The sequence below is a fragment of the Podarcis melisellensis genome (assembly GCF_964234715.1).
Source record: "Podarcis melisellensis genome assembly, chromosome: 6".
NCBI lineage: Eukaryota > Metazoa > Chordata > Lepidosauria > Squamata > Lacertidae > Podarcis > Podarcis melisellensis.
In genome coordinates this window covers 97,433,139-97,456,292 of record NC_138538.1, presented here as the reverse complement: position 1 = coordinate 97,456,292, position 23,154 = coordinate 97,433,139, and the positions used below count along the sequence as shown (strand labels likewise).

General features: G+C 44.0%; 1 protein-coding gene across 1 annotated transcript in view; it reads right to left on the bottom strand.

Annotated features, from left to right (window-relative positions):
- LAMC1 (laminin subunit gamma 1) overlaps positions 1–22,091 on the bottom strand; it is a 115,848-nt gene extending 93,757 nt beyond the window's left edge. The window contains exon 1 of the mRNA XM_081915013.1: positions 21,742–22,091. Coding sequence (XP_081771139.1) covers positions 21,742–22,054 — 313 coding nt within the window. The 5' untranslated portion in view covers positions 22,055–22,091. The remainder of the gene's footprint in view (positions 1–21,741) is intronic.
- Positions 22,092–23,154: the final 1,063 nt, after the last annotated feature.

Below are 23,154 nucleotides of genomic sequence, written 5' to 3'. Positions count from 1 at the left end.
ACCTGGCAGCATAGATTTGATCTAAGGTGGGAAGAGTGCACCCAATTATTCTCTCTGCAGTCTTTACAACCCTGGATAGCATTGTTTTTTCCCTGGCCGTGCAGCTCCCAAACCACACACAGAGACCATAAGTTAATACGCTCTCCACAGTGCAATGGTAAAATGCCATCAGCAGGTCCTTTGAGAGACTGTTTTTCCGGAGGATTCTCAGAAAATATAACCTCTGCTGTGCTCTCTTCATCAGGTCTTTGCTGTTTTCTCCCCAGGTTAGGTCATCTCTCAACTCCATTCCCAGAAATCGAAACACCGAGACCTGTTCCACGCACTTCCCCTCAATAATAAGTGGCTGAATATTCAATTTACATTTCCTAAAGTCCACAATGATCTCTTTTGTTTTCTTTAAGTTAAGGAGTAAGTTGTTTTTCCTGCACCACTCCCCCAACTGCTCAACTTCCTTCCTATAGGCCACCTCCCCCTCTCCAGCTGTGATTAAACCAACCACCGTTGTATCATCTGCGAACTTAATGATCTTATTACATGAATGCACTAAGACTATTAATGCACTAATTTTTGTATTTCTGAATACCTGTTCTTCTAAATATACATGTGCTTCCTAGGTACAGTCACCCAGAAAAACTTAAGTACAGTGGTACCTCGGGTTAAGAACTTAATTCGTTCTGGAGGTCTGTTCTTAACCTGAAACTGTTCTTAACCTGAACTTTAGCTAATGGGGCCTCCCGCTGCCGCCGGAGCACGATTTCTGTTCTCATCCTGAAGCAAAGTTCTTAACCCAAGGTAATATTTCTGGGTTAGCGGAGTCTGTAACCTGAAGTGTATGTAACCTGAAGCGTATGTAATCCGAGGTACCACTGTACAACTTTGATTTTTAGATTTGACAGTTACCAAAACCATTCCAATTTCCCAGTTTGACTGGTACTGTGTCCTTTCATTAAGAGAATGCATTTTTCAAAATGGAAGACTTTTCATGGATGAATATAGCAAAGAGGGAATAGTTCAATCCAAGTGGATTGTACAAGTACATCATGTCAATGTCCTCTTGCAAACTATTTCAAATCTACACCAGAGGACCAGCAACAACTTGCAAAATAGTTCTGCAAGGCTTGTAAACAAACATTAGGCTTCCAAAAACAATTGGAATAGAATGAGCTAATATTCCTGCAGCTGCAGCACAGCTGGTCCACCAGACAGCTTTTAGATTTCACTCTCAGGTGCTATGATTAAAACAGGAATACAGACCTTCACAAAACTGAATGTTAAATACCACAATGCAGGTAGCCCTAACCTCCCGGCTGCTCATCTGTTTTTAATTGACCCATCAATGAACCACAACATGTGCCGGAAGCAGTGTTCCTTTTCGCAAAGTGAGATGAGAAAGGGGCACAGCAGTTCAGGGAACTGAAAGGAACTATCACTGTGCAACGGGGGCAAATGACTATGTTTGGGGGGCAGGGAGAGAGGACTCTTAAATTACAATGCTATCTGTATTTTGCAAAATGCTGTCTGTATTTTGCAAAACGGGAAAAACTCTGCTACTTCCTGGAATTTTGTAATCTCTTGAAATAACACAGATGTCAGCCGCTGAAAAAGCAGACAGATATGGGCTTCGAAAATAATTATTTGTGCAACTTGCAATCCAACTCTCAACACACCACTAATATGAAATAATCTTTTCGTGGTCTTGCATATTTCACCAACGGAATATTCTCATCAGCCAGGGACAGGGGGCATGTTCAAGGGCCTATTTGTGTATTCTGCACCCGGGCAATCCAGGCATTGCAGGGGGTTGGACTAGATGACCAGGGCTCCCTTCCAACTCTTAAGTTTCTATGATTCTATAATGTAGAATTCTGCAACCTGTATAAATCACATATAGATAGATATACATATCTATCCACACACACACACACACACACACACATATTTGCATAATTTATTCTCGGTTTGTTAGCCATACAACTTTTGAACACCCGACTGTGGCTACAAACACAAAAAATGTTTACACGCACTATTTTAAACACAGTACCAGTTAGCATCATACGCACTTGAGTGTTACAGCTCTATACTATTTGCCAAGACAGTTGGTTGTAGAAGTCTGCTTTTCTCCCAGACTTCACTGATGTGGTAAACCTGTGTCTGAACTTGCAGGATGGAATGCTCATGCGCGCGCACACACAAGCACACATACATAAAATTATGTGCACACACAAAATTAGATAAAAGTAGCAATGGAGGCACCAAGTGATCCAGCCTAGATTTACTCCTCACCATCTATTTTCTAAATTGAAGGAATTATTTTTGTATGCAATCCCAGACAGAAGCATTACAGCGGACACAGGTCCACCATTCCAATGAGAACGAGATCAATGAGGAAATAGTTGCCTGCTCCCTTGCGAACAGTTTATTTGCAAAACACCACAACCACTCATTTGTCTCCTGGGTGGGCAAACTTTGTCTCTTAATGTAGAATTACGCCCTCCATTTTTTCACCATGCAAGCTCTCCAAGACACCCTCAGCCACTGCTCTAGAAGGCTGCTTGAATGCACATGCAGGATCAATTCCATGTTCATCTAGGAAGCGCACCCAGGTGACTTTGACCAGTCATGACGAGTTTGCTTGTTTTATTGCTCTTTGTCACATTTTGATCTTGCCCTTACTCCAAGGAGCTCAGAGTAGCACATGCAGTCAGCACTTGCTATCCCCATTTGATCACCACAAACACCAAGCGCCCCTTCCCAGCAAGAAGAGTGCTTCAACTGTTAACTGCATGAAATTATTCTAAACAGAGTACTGTATTATTCTTCTGGCACCTGCCAGAAGACCAGGGGTCTTAGAGCAGTCACTATACTTCCACTCCAGCGTGGCAAGATCAGGGATTCAACACACCTGTTTAACAACTCACCACCTTATTCTGGCACTTTTGAACAGGCTTCTCTCTCAACTCCCAATTACACAACATGTTTAAGTGTCCAAAACACTCCATATGAATTCCTTTGCTGTAAAATCTACAACAGCCCTGCAGAGTAGCATAATGACATTCATATTGCATATTGCAGACTGCTGACTTCATGGCAAAGGTGAGACAGAACTGGGTACTGTCTGATTTACACTAGTTCAAATAAACAAACATATGAAGAATGTGCTGGAGCTATACTGGAAACAAGCTCCAATGTCTGTCTGCCTAAAGGGACATTTCCCCCCTTACCCAATTTTATTCTATACAAATCAGACATTTTGCTTTGGCTCTGGTAAACATTCATAGACCAGAATTAGCATTTGGTTGTCACTGCTGCATATATGCCACAATTTCATAAATATGCTTTTGGATTTGGGGGGCTGTTTTTTAAAAATAATAATCAGATTTGTCTTTGTTTGGAACATCAGCACATCTACTAAGGCCATGCACACCTCCTGCTCACTCTGCATCCAGTGCTCTCCCATCCAGCTCAGTTGGTTAGAGCATGAAGCTGATAATACCAAGGTTGCAGGTTCAGTCCCCATACGGGACAGCTGCATATTCCCACAGGGGGCTAGACTAGATGATCCTCAGGGTCCCTTCCAACTCTACAATTCTAGGATTCCCACCACCAGTTTGGGAGGCTGCGTACAATCCATGTCTATCCTCCATCCTGTTGTTTCCTATGAAATACTGTGCTTTGATGTCTTTTCCCGCAAACCACCTTCTATGTGAAGTGAGAAAAATAAGGAGCTAGTTGCATTTTAATCCAGTAATGTGTGCAGAGTCTTAGCTAAAGAATATCCCAGGACCTCCTTCCTGGAAGAGGATGCAAGCAAGGAAACGGAGAGAGTGAGCATGTGAGAGAGAAAGGCCACTTAGGGTGTGAGAAAATAGGCCTATCTCCAGATGTATGTATAACCAGCCTGCTTAAAAAGCAGAGAAGCAGTGATTCGTGTAATGTAATTTAATCAGTTAACTCATGCCTGCAGAGTCTCCGTGGGCGGAGGAGGCAGCGGCAGGAAAAAGAGAAACTATTCCAGAGCTCTGGGCCCCATGGGTGCAGAAAACAGCCCTGAGCAGGCATGACTTTGTCCCTGTGTGTGTGTGTGTTTTAAGAACAAAAACCTTCCTTCTCCTAACAAATATTATAAAGTTGCAACCAAATATTATAAAGCGCCACCAAATGAGTGGGCAGCAGATCTTTTAATAAAATTGTTTTCCCATACATTAAGGCTTCACAAAAAGTGTGGGAAGCAGCATCTGTCCTTACAAGAAGCATTTGTTCCAATTCCTGCACATGCCATATCAGGCATTAACTAAAAAACAAAGAGCACACTCTGTTCCTTCCAAAGGATTTAATCCTATGTAAACCCAAGTACATATATACTCTTAATTATTAATATTTTTAAAAGCAAAAAGTTTTAAGTGATTGTGATTTCTTTAATTGGAAAAGACCTTAATGTAACTACAAATGTTAGCTGCAGACCACAGTTGTCACGCCTACATTTTTCTGCAGAGTGAAATTAGTTGCCCAGGAGCCACAGCTATAATTGTCAGATTAAAATAGCAACATCAATTAGATGCTCACATTTAAAATCTCAGAACTGCTAGTGATGCTCTAATTAGTTCTTTCTTCTTACATTAGTATCTTAATTAGAAAGCAATTTATATTTGCTTTGGTGTATGCTAGGAATCTGAAGACATCAAACCAGAGATCAGAAGTCAATAACGGCTGATACTGTGGTATATATACTGTTATCAGCTATTGGCAAATGACCCTTTTTACCCAAAGAGAATCAACTTCCCACCACGGAAAGAGTTGTATAAATGTGTGCAAAGACTGCTGCAGGCCACAGAGACCTCTGCCCAGCTATAAACATTCTCCCTTTACAGCAGTGATTTTAGACTACAACTCCCATCCTCCCTAGCTAGCAGGACCAGTGGATAAGGATGATGGGAACTGTAGTCCAACAGCAGCTGCAGACCCAAGTTTGGTATACAGTATACAACTTTGCAGGAATAACAGTAAGGTGGGGATTGCTGGGTTTTTCTATTTTCACTTTAGATCTTCGTTTGATTTATGTGGAAGTTGTTGAGCTTGGTTGCTTATTTTTTACTGTTTTATTTATGGTTTACAACAACTTCTGTATGTTGTAGTTATGTTTTTTCATGTTGTAAGCCACTTTGAGCATGGTCTGAACTGTGAAAAGGCAGCATACAAATAAAATTTTGTATGTACCATATTTTTCCGTGTATAAGACTAGGTTTTTTCTCTAAAAAATAATGTCAAAAATTAGGAAGCATCCTATAGGAGGCCATCTCCCCCCATTTTCTTAAGCATGAGTCCCCCAAAATAGGGGGCGTCTTATACATAGGGGCATCTTATAGACGGAAAAATACAGTACGTTTTCTCCTGCTCTGGAGGAGAGTATCTGAACTAATGGCTTCAGGTTGCAAGAAAGGGGTTTCTGACTAAGCATCAGGAAGAATTTTCTGACAGGAAGAGCGGTTTGACAGTGGAACTGTCTCCCTCGGGAGCTTGTGAGGCAGAGGTTGGATGGCCATCTGTCACGGACGCTTCAGCCCAGATTCTTGCATTGCACGGGGCGGGACTAATGATCCTGGGGGATCCCTTTCTACGTATGCCTTATCTGGAGTCAGTTCATCGAGCTCAGAACGGTCTACCTTGACGGGCGGGAACTGGGCTCTCTGCCAGCCCTGCCTGGAGATGCTGCTACCAGGGGCTGTACACAGAGCTAGCATGTGGCAGGATCAGGCCTAAGAACACGCCAGGGTGGGCAGGCCTTACAGAAACAAATAAGGCTCACACCAGGCATTTACTCACATTAACATTGAATTGTGGGAACCACTGATTTGCAGGAGCAAATCTCCAAAGTCTGTCACCAGGCATAGCAGTGGAACTGACTCATGGTGGCTCTTAGAGTGTAAGCTGGAAAACCCCTGATTCAGGATTAGCCTCAGCTCACATGTTACCTTCGGGCAGATGTCTGGTACAAGGGTGGGAATTTAAGTGTATGAACGGACCCGAAGTTCTGCTACTATACTGAAGTTACTACAAAGTCAAAATGCTACTCCAGTCAAATGCTGGGGCAGGGGAAGAAAGGGAGAGAGAGAGAGAGAGAGAGAGAGAGAGAGAGAGAGAGAGAGAGAGAGAGAGAGTGTGTTGCTGCAGCAATAGAGCAACGTCATAAATTGCTCTCCAATTTAAACGATGCATTCCAAACACTGACAAGCTAAAGTAAGCAGAGGCACAGAGACCCATTTACACGACATACCAAAGAGATAAAGAAAACTGAACTGACTTTCCAGAGATTAATATCATGTTTAATACTGTGGAATGAGCTTCCATGCACATCGGGAAAAATATGGGGAGGAGAGCAAGCGCACCCACAGAAAGGGGGAGATTTTTGGCTCCATGGGCCAGATCCTTATCAGGATCTGCCTTGACAGTGCTGCCAATCGCCTGACAGTTGCTGAAGGACCAGGACAGGATAGCCCTCCCTTTGCATCAGCCAACTGGGGGAGGGGGAAGATCCTGCTTAGTGCTGGGTACCTGCTGGTGGTTGCCAGGTGATTTGGAAGCTGTTTCTGCCCTTAACTGTGTAATGCCAAGTGAGGCATAGACATGGCTTTCCCCAAAGGGCCTTGCAGGCCAAATGGGAAGTGTGGCAAGCCAAGATTCGCCTATGAATCAGGGGTTTCCTCACTCCTGACCTATAGCTTTCTTTCACTCCTGTCCACCTCTGCCCTCACCCTGTCTTGTATTTGACATCTTCTGCAGCCAAAAGAGCTGGCTCACAGCGTCTGAAATTTGGCCAGAGGTGAAGGACCACAGCTCAGTGTTAGAGCATGTAAAAAAGATCAGGCGCTAGGAAAGGCCTCTGCCCAAGTCCCAGGAAAGCCACGGCCAAAGGGGGAAAGACTGGCCCTGGTGGACAAATCTCTGGGCTCTGCTCTACCCCTACGTAGTAGCTGTACTATAGGGTCTCCCTGCAGCCTGAAACAAGACCACTGCTTCCCTACCATGTAAAGAATGTCCTAAACAGCAGGAGATGTTTTAAAAAACTGGCAAAGAGAACATGATGGGAGCACACTCATATTACAAACCTCCCTTTTAATTAAGACTCACCAGGGGCTCTGCTTTGAAGTTAAAGTAGCTTAATTAGAAAAGGTCCACAACAAAGATTTATGCTGCAGTCTAGCAGCCTATTCACCAACATCTGTATGAGAAAAGCAGCCACCTACTTACTATTTCACTTGCTGATCCTCCCCCAGCAACAGATTTAGCAAACAGACCTCCCTGCAACTTTGAACAGTACTTAGCCATAGGTAGGACTATGAGCAGATGAGAACAAGCAGGAAAAGAGGTACTGGGTGCAGTTTCTAGTCCTCATGACTCCAGAGACAGACTTTAGAGAGCTGGGACAGAAAGGCCTTGTGAATCTCTCAAATCAAAGCAGCAGCTGAACAAGAGTTACAGCTACCACACTCTAGAGACAATGGAGTGCGCCTCATGGGGTGAAGTCAAAGTGCCATCAATAATATGAGAGTTAATATATGGGAAGTGCATTGACCAAACTACCACTACTGCTGCTATTTATTCTCTTCCATCTGTAGTGTAGAATTATGCAGAAAATGGAACCTGGGTTATAGCAGCAAATAGACCAAGGTCTTTGAAACTCGGCTGAACAAAAACCACACTACAGCAATCCCACAATTTTATTACTTTCAGCAAACCACATGATTACGGGAGATGCTTGTCGTAACTTACTTAGAATGTAAAAGTCAGTCAACTCCTTGGTGGCACGCTGGCAGTAGACAGACCCCAGCAGATTTGTACGACTGGGAGTTCTGTTGTCTTCAATGGGAGAACAATGCTCCAAATCAGAGGAGCAAGGCTCTTCTATGCTCTTCCCATGTTGAGCTGCGGTGACTAGCAACCCTCTCCAAGCAACCAGAGAGGGAAGCCTCAGCCACCGACAACAGGGATGGGGAATATGTGGTCCTTCGGCTGCTGTTGGCCATGCTGGCTGAGGCTGATGGGAAATAGAGTCCAGCAACATCTTGAAAGCCACAGATTCCCATCCCTGTCTTAGGTGTGCTCCTCTGTACCTCCTCATTTATGGCATTGATATAACGCAAATGACTGACATAGGAATATGTGAGAAAGCCAGTTAATAAAGATGACTGAGGCCTGGTTGGGACTTATATGTAAGACTGATTTGGAAATGTTCCTCAAGGGCTGTGGTTGCCATAAGCCATGGGTAGGCAAACTAAGGCCCGGGGGCTGGATCCGGCCCAATCGTCTTCTAAATCCAGCCCCCGGACAGTCCGAGAATCAGTGTGTTTTTACATGAATAGAATGTGTGCTTTTATTTAAAATGCACCTCTGGGTGATTTGTGGGGCATAGGAATTCATTCATTTTTTTCCCTTCAAAACCTAATCCAGCCCCCTACAAAATCTGAGGGACAGTGGACGAGCCCCCTGCTGAAAAAGTTTGCTGATCCCTGCCATAAGCATTGTGAGGGCTCCTGCCAACATCTTAACTACAGGGAAAGAAAACACAACCCAGCCCTCAGCCACTTTTAAGGATTCACCTCTGCAGTTCAATTTAGATATCTCAACTGGTTTGGCACGATGTCTAAACTGACAAGCCATGGTTTACCAACCAGAATCAACACACATTATTTGAAGTCAGTTTGCACACTGCTCCATAGAAACACAAGTGCTGAGCAGCCAGAGAAATAAAAGGAATCAAGCTGCTATAAACCATAGTTTCTCTACATGTTTAGAAGGTCAAACCACTGCAGAGATTCTGAACTAGGGTTAGCACAAGCCACGGTTTTGTGTGGTGTCCAAACTGAGTCCTTTTTGTTTGCATCAGTCCAGTGTCACATTTATTATATTTACACCTGTAACAAGCTTCATTCTTCAAAAACCTTCCGTATGATTACAGAAGCATTAAAAGGAGACAGTAAGTTAATAATACTAAAAATTGCGGATGACTGCTAGAAAGCCTCTGCTCCAGAGACAGACCCCTCCATGGCAAGTCTGTCCAAGACCACAAATAGCAGCTATTTTGTACAGCAAAATGCCACACGGTCCCCAACTCCTTCTATCCCTTAAAATAAATGCTTGGCCATGTATAGTATTCCCAAGCGACTCCTACTGTGGCACCAGTACTGCAGGGAGAAAGGAATTAAAGAAAAACCAGAGAGTTTAAAGGGTGCGGGGTGGAGAGATGTAGAGCTTTGCAGCGACTTTATATAACTGTACTGAACAACTGCTAGCCATTAAAAAAGAGATCTCTTCGCTACTCAAGTTGAAACCTGCAAAATGTAAATCAAGCCTTTGTGAGACTAACTAAAATAGAGTTCCCTCAGGGCTCCACAAATACCACAGTGAAGTCACTGAAGTGCTCAACAAGCTATTCCCAGACCTTGATTTAACAGTCTCCAAAGGATTTCCTGACAAATTGCAGAGTTAGAGACAGTTTTCGCAAAGAGCTTTCTTCCAGGTTATTTAATCTTAATTTCTTGGATATGTAAAAAAAGAAACCGCTCAAAGAGAGATGACAAAATCTTGCCTGCTAAAACACAAAAGCCAGTATTACATCTAACACTGCAATCCTATGCATGTCTACTCAGAAGCAGGTCCCAATTAGTATAATGTCCAGGTTATAACTGTACGGGATTGCAGCCAGGTGTGTGACACTGGGCTACCCAACCTAATCTAATATGGAAGTTACCCCATTCCGCATCACCCCTGAACATTAGTCAAGCTGGCTATGACCAAAAGGAGTTGTAGTCCACAACATCTAGAGTAGGCATCTTCAGCCTTTTCAGGACCCACTTCTATCCCAAACATGCATTTGGGGAGCCCTTTCTTAATCCTTTACCATAGACATGCATGGCAGCAGTGCTCCAATAGTGGGTCTCAATCTCCAGCCGAAGTCCAGTGATGTAGAGGCACCACACTGGCTATCCCACTTTTCTGTACTGTATATGCTACAGAGGTGTTCCTTCTCTGCATTTCCAACAAATGCAATACATAGTTTTAAATGCATTGAGAAACCACAGCTTTATATGGAATGGCAAATTCCTAAACACCATATTTATGGACATGCATGAATCGACTGTATGGCATGCCAGGTTTCAATGACAAATAAAATATTTTGGCTGACTAACATCCTATATCCTTTTAAATGTGTTTCTGGGAGGGGTGGGGTTACTGGTTTGTTTTATTCTTGTTTTTATTATGTATTTTATGTTTTCCTTTTGTATTTTTATGTTGTGAACCGCCCTGAGATCGACAGAGGAAAGGCAGTATACCTATTTAATAAATTAAATAAAAATAAATAAGTGACTTAAGTGGCTAGTTCCACTTAAGTTCCACTCAGGAACACTAGCAATATTGTCTCTCTCTGCCCAGCAAGCCTATTTTTTTCTTTATTATTTTATTTTGCAACACAAGCCCAAGAAGCCCATTTTCCCTCTTTCCTACTCTACACTTTGACATTTGGCAAATTGCATTTTGGGAAGGGAAGCTTTATATGAGAGAATGCAGCCAATTGCTGACCTGTTTCAGACCATCATAAAGCTAGGCAGATGAGCCTAGGAAAATATGGGCCTCTCCATCAGTTTGACTTTACCTTGAAAGGTGCACTCTACCACTGTCTCCTGAGAAAGATGGATGCCAGCAAAAAACAACAAGGCACTGGTGGAGAGACCCTTGTGAGCCGCCACGTGATCCCAGGTGGATCACAACAGGAACACTCCTACATATGGTAAAAGCTTCAGAAAGAGGTTCCCAAATGCATTCCCAAATGTTTGGGTCCTGCGTCTGAAAAGGTTGAAGATGTTGGCCTAAAGGAAAGGAGAAGAGGAAAGAACCTGAGAAAGGAACAAGCCAAGGCAAGAGCCAAGAAACAAGGGTTGGAATAGAGAGTGGTCCAGAGAAATTGAGGAAGGGGAGAGGGGTGCAAAACAGAGAGAGAGCATGAAAGAAGGAGTGGAGGGAGGGGGACTGCAGAGGTGAGCAGAGCTGAAGTTCACAAACTGATTTGAAAGAACTAACGGAAATATTGGCTGTATGCCTGTGGTTTATTTTCAGTGCCAGAAAAATAAAATAAAAAAGAGTTCCCATGGATTTTTTTTTTAAAGAGTCACACTACAGACCAGATAGTAACTCAGAATCCAGAGTTAACAATAATTTTTAGCCCGTTTCCATATCTTACAATAAATTCATTTATTTGTAGAAAAAGAAAAATTGACATTTTATTTAAGCCCTTACATTTCAAGATTCCTACCCCAACGTTTTTGGAAAAACACTTAAAAAACAGGACGGCCATGAAAGGTTAACTTAAAACTGACAGCTCCTCAAGCTGAAAAACACAAGCAAAGAATTCAAGAATTAAAATTGCCAATTTTAAGTACTGAAGTTTCTCGTGTAACATAAACTTCACACAGGATGCTTAGCTTTTTATTTGGTAATGATTACCGAACAGCAGCTACGATGCTATTTGTAACCCCCTCCCAAACAATTCAAATGGGGGTGGGAAAATATTTGAATAGGCTACATATTTTATTTTAGAAAAAATTAGAAAAGGGATCCAATAATACATAATAATGACATTCAGTATATACAAATCAGCTTTAAAAGGTTTTTTTTAAAAAAAAAACTTAACATAATCTTTACAACAACACATCAAGGTTAGTCATTATCCACCAGCTGCGTATGAGGAATGGGGAGATGGACTAGCATGAAGATACCTATCCAATTCCTGATCAAGACTAAATCTGGACTGGAGGCTTCATGGTTCATAGCTCAATCTCTTCACCAGTACACTACAGTAGACCTTATGCACTCAGATTTCTTACACTACTCAAAAGAGGGCAGATCATTTCATTTCTATACCGCCTATACCTGAAGGTCTCAGGGCAGTTCACAAGGATCACATTCGTAAAATCAAAATACAAACGACAACCCAACAGAACCCCCCTAAAAAGAGCCAGCATTTAAAAAAAGGGTATAGGATGTAGATCAGGTCAGGCAAAGGCCTGGTTGAAAAGGAAAGTTTGTGCCTAAAGGTGTGTAGTGAAGGCGCCAGGCGAACTTCCCTGGGGAGAGCACTCCTCAGATGACAATACAACTACAGATCAATCAGATTTATATCTATCTATAATTCTTCCAGGAGACCCAAGTCACTGCTTGGGCAGGATCCAGTTCTTTCTTCTAAGTAGCCACTCATAGCAACCTGACTGCCTATGGTAAGAAAGATGTCCAAACAGGGAAGTTTTACTGAAGTTGTCCTTTTATAACTTCTGCTGGTGAGTTAGCAAAAAAGCAAGCTAGCATCAGGTGACTTATTCACTGGGTTGTTTTAATTCTTCCACGCCAGTGTTAGCAACTCAGATATATAAACTAGGCGCCAAATGGCTCCCTAAACCAAGATTACAGTCACAAAAATGGAATGTCTAGTTGCCATTTTGGGGTAAGACAGCTCCATAGTCAAATGATGGACTGACTGTGATTGATTGTCAGTTAAACTTCTGGCTAGTTCAGATGTCTACCTTGAGCTAGGTTAAGAACTTTGAGAACTTAAAGAAGAAAAGCCACTTTATCCTGGGACAGTCCACATATATATTGGCCTATTCCTACCTGTTTTTCTTAATGGTGACCATGGACCATGTAAGAATATTCATCACACCTGTGAGCAGGGCAGAGCGACAATTAACTCTAGCATTGTTCACTTCTCCGGCTAACTGACAGAGTTCTACCGGATGGGGCATTAGTGTGTGAAAACAGTCCAGATCCGATGATCCCCAAACATGCACCTCCAGATGGTGGAGACAGCCAGTGCAAAATGCATCTGGCATCTGGCTACTTGTGACACTGCTTTCCTTATGAAACAGCTGTGCTCCTGCTGCTGTACTGTATTAATGTGATTACTCCTGGCAGAATCAGTCTATTCCCCCATCTAGCACCCTAAAGGAAACCATGCTCTCCCTTCATTCAGCTGCATGGCTCACACCTGGGTCAGCTCTCATCTTTGATTCCGGTTCAGACCATGAAGGAAATTACAGCACAGCCTTCTCCAGCTCCTCAACTCTGAAACCAGACTCTCCCCCCCCCCACCTTGCCTAGATTGGGTCTTCTCTGCAGCCGATGCCTGGAAGGTTGCTTTCAGGTGGTGCACATGGGATGATGCTTTGGACTCAGACCCATTACTTGCGTCTGGCCCTGGCTAGTCTTTAACATATCCTGCCACTGTCTGGCAATCTTATGTGACTTAGATTTTGGTTATAGACTTTCACCCACTTGCTGGAGTAAAAGCAGTTGCAGTTTTGCCTGCTGAGCAGCTAGCCAGAGGCACACCAGTCTTTCTGGAGCAGGCTGCCACTGCGAAATACAGGCGTCCACCCAGGCCTGCCCCCCCCCTTCTCTCCGCCTTGATTCTTCAGCACAATTAAGCAAAATAACAAGTCCATTCAGAGACATCAGCTACAGAGGTGTGACACCCTTTATTCGGGGTCCAGGAAAGTCCAGCAATGGAGTATGAGTTCAAGAGGTTTGAGAAACAACTTAAACATCACATATTTTACACTTTTTTATTATTTAGGTGGCTCATAGCAACACTGTTGTCAATGAGCAGGAACTTGCCCCAGAGAGTTTTCACACACAAAGAGGAAACATAACATTAAGTCTCACTTCCAAAAGTTGTGCTATCAGTGAATATTGTTAATGTGGAAGCTAAGTTTGGCAACCCATGTACTTTTAAAGAGAATCTGAACTAAGCTTCACACATGAAAACACCCCTCCAGTGAAAAAAGACTTATTTTTTCTTTCTCTTGTTAACCAGAGAACAGGCCACTCATTCTATTTTGTAGTAAATTCACACAAGAGACACACTATGTGTTGTACTGTGAAAATGCTGTAAGACCACCAACACCTACAGGTCTCCAGTTTTGTGTCAGTTTCCAAAGCGCCTTTTCTGTCATGGTGAGTGTGAACCCAGAGACCCAAGGAAGGCTGTGTGTTCAACTGGGTTCTTGTCTGCTTCGAACACAAGAACCCCACAGTCAACTGCTTCCTCCTGAGTCCTCAAAACAAAGAGGAGTCAACCAAACTGAAACAAAGCGGGTCAACAGCAGTCATGTGAAAGATTTAGCCTTGTGAGCACTGGGGTGAAATATGCAGTCTGAGCTATCTGAAATTTCTTCAGTTCTAACCTGGCACAATAATCACACTAGCAGAAAGCGGTTTCCAGGCAACACTAAGTCCATTCAGGACAGATCTCCCTCCACTGCTCATTTGTTACCATGCAAAAGATTGATTTGTCAACCTATCAAGTAGTTATTATCAATTCCCTTAAGATCGCTTCACAAAATATTTAGGGTATTTTTTATCCTCCCTTTCTATTAAAGAAATAAACCCACAAGGCCTTGAAAAAACTAATGAAGTCCAACATAACATTGTCTTAAGTTACAGTTTGAACACCTTGATACAGATTTGTTAACATTCCATAAGAATTAGCACAAAAAACACTATGTTTCATAAATATAGCTTGTTTAGCATACAAGGCAACAACATAGATTCCACATATCTGAATGTTTCAGAGATAAACAGTATTCTAAAAAGCAAAAGTGAGTTTTAATTACTTATTAAAACCTACGGTAATTTGTTTTCCCAACAATGGAACTCAAGGCCAAGAGGATAAGCCTTCTAAAAATCATTACATAAAATGTATATGCATAACCGTACAACAATAAACACAGCCTGACACACTCCAAATCCAACAGATGAATTTGAGAACAAAGGTGTTTTAATACCAGCAGAAGCGAAACATGGCCTGATGAGAAGGGATTGCAAAGGTGAACACAGTCACAGAAGAGGCCTGCTCTGCATCCTTCCACTCTAATTGCAGTAAATGACAGAATACAGACAAATATCTCTCCTGCTTGTTTTAAAGAGTGAGGAGACACATATGGGAGAAGGCACCCCAAGAAAGTATTCAAGACCTTGGCTACTCAGAAATTTAAAATGCAAGAATCAGTCACCTGCTTTGGGACACAAAGCTAAAATGCAACACTACAATTGTGCCAGGAAAAGCTCTCATTTCAAGTAAAGCAGGTTCAAAGAGCAACTATTCCCTATAAGTAACACACTTTATCTATGTAAAGCTGTTTTTTGGGGTTACATCCTCAGAAAGCAAAATGCATAACCGAGAGAAGAAAAGATGGAATGCAACCATATTAGAAAAGTATATAAATGACTATATAGAGCATGGCTCTCTGAAATTCACAGGTATGCACAGTTAATGCCAACAGTGAAGAGTTTTCAAGGCCTACTGAATGGTGGGATACTGAACAAATAAGGTTTAAATCACTTGGATGGAAGTTACACAACTACCAAATCTTGCACGTACAGTGGTACCTCGGGTTAAGAACTTAATTCGTTCTGGAAGTCTGTTCTTAACCTGAAACTGTTCTTAACCTGAAGCACCACTTTAGCTAATGGGGCCTCCTGCTGCCATTGTGCCACCAGAGCACGATTTCTGTTCTCACCCTGAAGCAAAGTTCTTAACCCGAGGTAATATTTCTGGGTTAGCGGAGTCTGTAACCTGAAGCGTATGTACCACTGTACATCAACTTAACCAATCTTAAGGGCAAGCTCTCCTGAAAGACCCCTCAAGCAGTTTGTAGAGTGGAAGTACAATTTTAATACCTTTTGGCCCTCCACATGTTGCTGAACTACAATTCCCATCAGCCGCAGGAAGCATGGCCAATGGTCAGGAATGGTGGGCACAGAGGTTCTGCAACATATCCTACCAAAAGCTACCCACATCTGAGCAAAAGTGGACAAAAAACCACTCCTGACTCCTGCTGCAACCTGCCCCTCTCCCAAAGCACCACCAGGTTATACAACAGGTTCTTCAAGGGAAGGACAATCCCTTCCAAGACCACTATCCAAATCAGTCAACTTCTTAACTAAAAAAAACCCCTCCATCTTTCTGGATTGAGTTTCAGCCTCTCTCTCATCTACCAGAACACGACCGCCAGACACCTGCTCAAGAGTTCTACTGCCTTCTTGGAGTCTTAGAGAGAAGTAGAACGGCTTGTCAACTACAGACTGGTGACACTGGAGCCCAAATCCCCCAAGTGATTTCTTATAGTAGCTCACGTGAAGTAAAGGACTCCTGCCTGCATCTTAAGGCCACTCTCCATTTTCAGAAGTATATCATGCATGTACAAAAGAGAGGGCCTTTTCTGCAATGGCACCATGACTGTGAAATGCCCTCCGGAAGGAGGCATACCTGGCACAAACGCAGTCTTCATTCTGGTATCAGGTTTTTGTTTCCCAAGGCATTTTGGTTTAGCTGTCTAAACATTTTTATTCCTCCTACTTTTACTTTACTGCTGGTTTGTCTTCTAATGTTTTTGTAATTGTAACTGTCTATATAAGAGTGATACCAACATCTGGATGAAGGATGCCTTACACCTTTTTAAAATAAAGTATGTTGACAGAAGCTGAAGCTCTGGAAGACACACAGCTTATGGGTTATACTGAAGCTTCTAAGGGAAGGCATTGTGATTTATGCAAACATTCTGTACGGTAACAAAACCACATCCAAACTAAACCAGAATTCCACAGTCTTTTCTAAGTTTTACTTAATTCTCTCAGTAGCCAGTTCTACATTGTTTTCCAGGAAATCTCCCATTTCTCCACCTCTAGATAGGAGTGTAGCTTTTGCAAGAACAAGAATTATCTCTCTTCAGCAGATAGAGAGGCTCTTGTCTATTTGATGCACCTTCTCGTATCCTGTAAGCCTTTTATAGCAAGCAGAAGTAGAAATTTCAGGTTTGGGTCAGACACAGGCCAGTCTAGTCAAACGATCACATAAAACTTTACTTTCAAAATAGTGTGGGTGTGTAGCAATAGATGTATATCCAGATCCATGAACCTTCAAAATGTAAGTTTGTGAGAATCATAAAGTACTTTTAACAAATAACCAAATAGGGTGCATAGAAAGAATCAGCATATTAAATCCACATTTTAACAAAGGTTAGTGCCTCTCTCCCACAAACACCAAACAGCTCCACACCTGAGAAACACCTCCGCCCATTTACACACAGAAAGCCCTTGCCTTCTTATGCAACTCAAGTAAATGACTGACCATTCACAGAACTTTAAACACAACACCGCTATCAAAAGCAGCTGGTGGGTTTTTGTCGTAGTTGATGGGTTGTTGTCTTTTAGACAATGGCAAAGTGGCAACACTGGCAAGCTACCACAATTATAAATTCAGTTCAAACAGCTGAATGACTGACAAGTGGAAAGTTATTTCTGTATGTTCCTTCCAGCAGTGGATAGTGATAATTCTTGTTCAAAGCAAATAACCCATGTACTGACAGAGCTTTTGGTGTAACCACAGCGTTTTCCCTAGCATCCTCTTATGGTCCAAATTCTACACATAAACATCAACCAGCAAAGAGTTAGTGAAATGAGAGGCACCAGTGTGTTTTATGTATCCCATTTTCCCTTTCAAACAAGACAAGCTCCTCCGCTGTGACACATCACCCAGCTTCAGCATTTTTCTGTTTTCCAATCACAGCAGACACTCACACATTCTTTTCCCAAACCTGAAGCATTTGCTCCAAATGCCTAGACAAAAAAAGTATATATCTACAAAGGAAGTGCTGAATAAGCACATTATTCATTCATTCCTGCACTAATCGTCATTTACTGTGTTATACAAAAAAAGCCCCTCCAAATTTACACTTACTGCATCACAGGTGTGCAAACATTCAATTGTTTGCAGCCAGAAAGTGTCAAAAGCTTTCCCCACAAATTACTTTGTCATTACAGATACCAGCTCATTTTTTCTTTTAAGTTTGCATTCAGGCTTCAAAATCCCAGCTCCACCACACACATTGTTCAAAGCAAACCAAAGAAAAGCCAAATCCAGTGAGGAATAACCTGCTAAAATGTTGCCGAAATCAGCCTCCTACAATTTATTACCACTTGGAGACAGCCCATTTCCTTTTTGCATTGCGTGTGATGAGATTTAACTGTGAAACTGCTTTGTGACCTATTTAAATTATGTTTGACCACCACAAAGCAACAATTTAACCCTGAGACAGAACACTCCTTTGAAGTGTTTATTCAAAGTCCCCAGATATATGGAAGGAAACATGGAACTCTATACTGTGCACATTCCTTACTCTCCCTTTTCCACTTTGGGAAGCCGGTGTTTTAATTTTCCTACCTTCATTATGCACTAGCCTGTCAAGTGGACCAAGTCAGTCAATATTTAACCTGGAAAAACCTAAGCCTAACAACCAAACTGCTTCTCCCCTGGAAGAGGAAGTATGAAGGTGAAGATGATCCTTGCTAGCACCAACACAAGTAAAGATTGGGTGGGATTAAGCAGAGGGATAAGGAAATAATAATAATAATAATTTTTATTATTATTTATATTCCGCCCATCTGGCTGGGTTTCCCCAGCCACTCTGGGTGGCTTAGTATATATAAAAACATAATAAAACTTCAAACAGTAAAAAACAAAATATCTTATACAGACTATAAATCAATAATAATAATAATAATAATTAAAAACAGTTTACAGTTATAGCCAAATTAAAATAACCACCAACCCAACAAAAACAAAACAGAGGAACCAAAATTAAAACCGTTTAAAACATTTTGAAACATTTTAGCCAGTTGCCTCAGCCCAAGAGTTGTTCTAGCAATGTACCTCTGGCCTCCCAGGAGCCTGGAAAAAATTCATTCCACATTTATAAAGGGCTGGGACAGGAAGGATAAGGAGAGGAAAGGGTAGTCCTTGTATGGAAAAAGGAAAATGCTCAGTTCCACTAGTACAGGAAGCAGGAGGAGGAGGAAATTATTACATTATAGAAAACAACCTGAAAAATGGTGAAATCTGCTCTAAGAATAAAGCACTGAGGCCAGACATGCAAGAAATTGCTAATGGATGATCATAAAAGGAAGCAGGTAATGAAGTTTCTTGTCTAGTCAAGGAAATCTACTATGCCAGTTCAGGCACAAAGTTCCAATTAGCCGTAAATGCAAGCAGGTGGCAAAAGAACCTTGCCTGCAGGTGTTCCCTTAAGCAGAAAAGGATAAAAGGCAGGTGATGCGAACTTTAAAGACTCCTCTCCCCGCCATCACCCTGTCTGTAAGCAGAGAAGGTTCTGCAAGATTCAGGGAACAGACTGGTATTAAGTTTGCTTAGGTTGCACCCCTCAAATTTCAAATAAGTCAGGAACGCTGTTGTGCTGGACCACACTTCCACCCAGCGCAGTGAACATAACTTCTGAGAAAACAAGCATGGAAGTGGGCTGAAAATGTTGCAAAAGTTGCACTCTTATTTGACACCGCCTCTCTGCTCTCACCATACAGAATATTAAGCTCATAGCAGTTCATGGAACGTGCCCCCCCCCCGCCTATTCTTCAGTGTACTGGTGCTCCTGAAAAGCTTTGAAACACATTAAATGTGCATGAGGATGCAACTCATGCAAGCTCCTATGTTCTTACATATGCCAATGTGGGGGGGGGGGACACCAAGCCACTGTAGGATACAAGAAGAATGTCCCTTTGGAATGAGTATGTGACAAAAGGAAGGGAGTGACAGGCTAGGCAGCAGCTGCGTCACCACAGCTGCAAAGACAAGATTCCCACATGCCCTTTATCGAATCCGGTGTTTCTCAAACTTGGGTCTGCAGCTGTTGTTGGACTACAACTACCATCATCCCTAGCTAGCAATACCAGTGACCATGGATGATGGGAGTTGTAGTCCCACCCAAGAAACAATGTTAATCCAATGCTAGGAGTAATAATTGAAGACTAGTAGTGGGTAGACCAGTTGCCTAGGATTTGGAAGGCAAGACGCAGTTCAGTCATGGACCCACCAGCAAACTTCATTGCCATCTCTCACACTCAACTCTGCTCCTCATTTGTAAAAACTGAGGAGAATGCAACTCACCTCTTATTGGTGGGAAGATGAATGTAAAGAAAGTACAGTGTTGATATCTGCCTTGAGCCTTAGGTACATGACGCATGTGCCTTATCCGATAAAGGAGAGAGGCCAGCTGCTGATATTGGGCAATCTTTCCATTACTGCCCAGGCCTGGCAATGACTAATGCTACCATTTACACCAGTAATCTCTTCCAATGGACAAAACGAGTTAAGACATGCCCAGATGCCTCTCTTAACCAGGGGAGAGAGGCTGCTGTTTCAGTGCTTCCTTAAAAATAGTATTTTTTATTATTTATTCCCCACCCATCTGGCTGGGTCTCCCCAGCCACTCTGGGCAGCTTACAGCATATACAATACTTAGTTGGTATCTGAAGAAGTGTGCATGCACACGAAAGCTCATACCAAGAACTAACTTAGTTGGTCTTTAAGGTGCTACTGGAAGGATTTTTTTTTGTTTTGACTATGGCAGACCAACACGGCTACCTATCTGTAACTAAAACTTAGTAGAATATCGAACATTTCTACAGTATGGTGACACTTTGGGCTGTATCGGCTGCTGTACACCTGCAGCGGGAGGTTTTTAAAAACACAATGGAGAACAATGCCCAACCAGCAGTCTATACAATTAACTCAAGTTCAATAAATAAAAAAAATAAAACTTGGGGAGCTTGGGGAATGGGAGAGAGAATGTCACTACAACAAATTAAAATCATAGCAAGTTGCTGCAGCATGGACACCCCCTTAGCTCCAACAGATTCAGTTTAAAGAGTACACCAAATAAAACAATGTCTGCACAGGACTTTAGACTGTACAACTGCAGCACATCCCTTATTTGTTAGAAATCCAACAGTTTGACTTGCGGGGAGGGAGGCGATGTGTCTGGCTACACGAAATAACGTCAGCAATGAAAGTTCAGAAGCAAGTAACACCTAACAGACTTGCCCTCTGGTTAGGAGGGAGGATTCTCACAAGGGCCAAATGTGGTAAAGGCACTCTGCACATGTTCTTGACTATGAGTGTGCATGTTCCTTCACTTGAACCCCAGCACGGAAAACATGCCCTCCTGAGCCCTGCCTCCGACCTCAGGAATCCTCTCATCTCCCCAATGGGAGAGGCAGAGCAAAAGGAGGTATTTCCCCCCCTCTCTCTGCAAACTACAGGGGACACCCAAGTCTTTGTCGAGGCCTCGCCCGGAAACTTATTTTCATGCTATACAATGTGCTGAGAGCATCCACAAAGCAACTTCTCCCTCTGTGCTGAATAATCGCTCTGGGAATCTGGACTTGGCGAGCAACACTCCCAGGCAAGGACATACTTTGCCCTGCCAAAGATGCAATGGTAGTCCTTATCAATGACAACACGTGTGTGTGTGTGTTTAAACAAATCTGCAGGAGGCAGAACTATCAACCGCAATCAGCCTTAATAAGGAAACAGAATCTCCTATTTTGGAGACAGTACTTCTAAACCAGTTTCCCAAACTTGGGTCTGCAGCTGCTTTTGGACTACAAAAGCTAGTCTTGCTAGCTAGGGATGATGGGAGTTGTAGTCCCCAAACAGCTGAAGACTCAAGTTTGGAAAGCACCGCTCTAAGGCATAAACCGCAGGCTGCAGCCATCGCCCGCCCACTCCGGCAGCCACCTTCATCACTGGCGCTGCCACAATGGACGGAGCCCGACGCGCAGGCGGGCGCTGGAAGCTTCCAGGTCTCTGCCCCGAGGCCCCCCAGCCGCTGGCTCACTCACCGAGGTGCAGCGTGAGGTTGACGGTGTTGGGGTACTGGACGCCGGCCAGCATGGTGCGGCTCTGCCACCAGGTGGTGTCGGCCTGGTTGTTGTAGTCGGTGAGGAAGGCGGCGCCGTGGCTCAGGTGAGGCTGCTGCGCGTCGCACAGGTGGCACGACTTGGTGACCCCGGTGACGCCCGTCTGCACGCAGTACTCCTCGGCCGGGCTGCCGCACGTGTCGGTGGCCGCCACCGTGGCGTTGAAGGCGGCGTTGACGAACTCGGGCATGCAGCGCTGCGCCCGCGCGCTCGCCTCGTCCGCGCACTCGTCCATGGCGCCGCCGCACAGCCCCGCCAGACCCAGCAGCAGCCCCAGCAGCGCCCGACCCGACCCGCGCTCCATCCCGCTCGCTCGGAAAGCCCTCGGCCCTCGCTCGCTCGCGCCCTCGTCGCCTCGCAGCCGCGCACCCAAAGCGGACGGCCCGGCCGGGTGCGAGAAGAGGAGCAGCAGCAGGAGGAGGAGGAGGAGCCCGGGAGGCGCAGGCAGAGACTTGGCCCGCGACGCGCGCCCCACGCCCGCCCGCCCTCCGCCCTCGCCGGCTCGCGCTGCACGCCGGGACGGGGAGGGGGCTGCGCGGGTCCCGCTTCTGCCTCCTCCGGCCGGGCTTGGAATGCTTGGCCTGGGGAGCAGGAGGAGGAGGAGGAGCAGGAGGCTGCAAAGCCTCAACTTCCTGCAGGATTGGAAAGCGCACAAAAAACACCCCGCAAACTTCTCGCACTTCACCCAAAACTTTTCCAGAGCGGAGTTTTCACCCGCTTCTTTCCCTCCTCCGCGCCCCGATTTTTGCTGGGAAATGAAGTGGCCGCCGCCTTGCAGGGCCTTTCTCCCGGGCTTGGCAGCCCGACTGGCAAGCCGAGTCCGCTCTCTGGGCTCCCCGGCGAAATAACGAGGCGCAGGCGGGCAGTCTGCCTTTCGGGTTAGAAGGGGCACCGCGAGTCATTGAAAGCCATTAAATTCATCTTTCCTTCTCGCCACAAACCTGAGCAAGGGCTCCGGGCTGCCCAGGGCTCTGCACCGCCCAGCGGAGAGTCGAATCGGGGTTAGGTTAGTTTCTCAGAAGAAAAGGGGCTGCTTGATTGTTGCTGCGTGAAAGCTCTGCTCTTCCTCTGGGCATACGTAGAGTGCCTTTTTCTCCTGACCATGTAATTTATGAACACGAATTTATGTAGGTGCATAAAGTTACGTCTGGTGTTGAGAAAGTAGACAGGGAGACAGGGCTGGAGAGCAAGGCTTATGCGCAATGGCTGAAGGCGCTGGGTATGTTTAGCCTGGAAAAGAGGAGATGGATAGCCCTCATCAAAAACCTTAAGGGCTGACACATGGAAGATGGAGCAAGCTTGTTTTCTCCTGCTCTGGAGGGTAGGACCCAAACC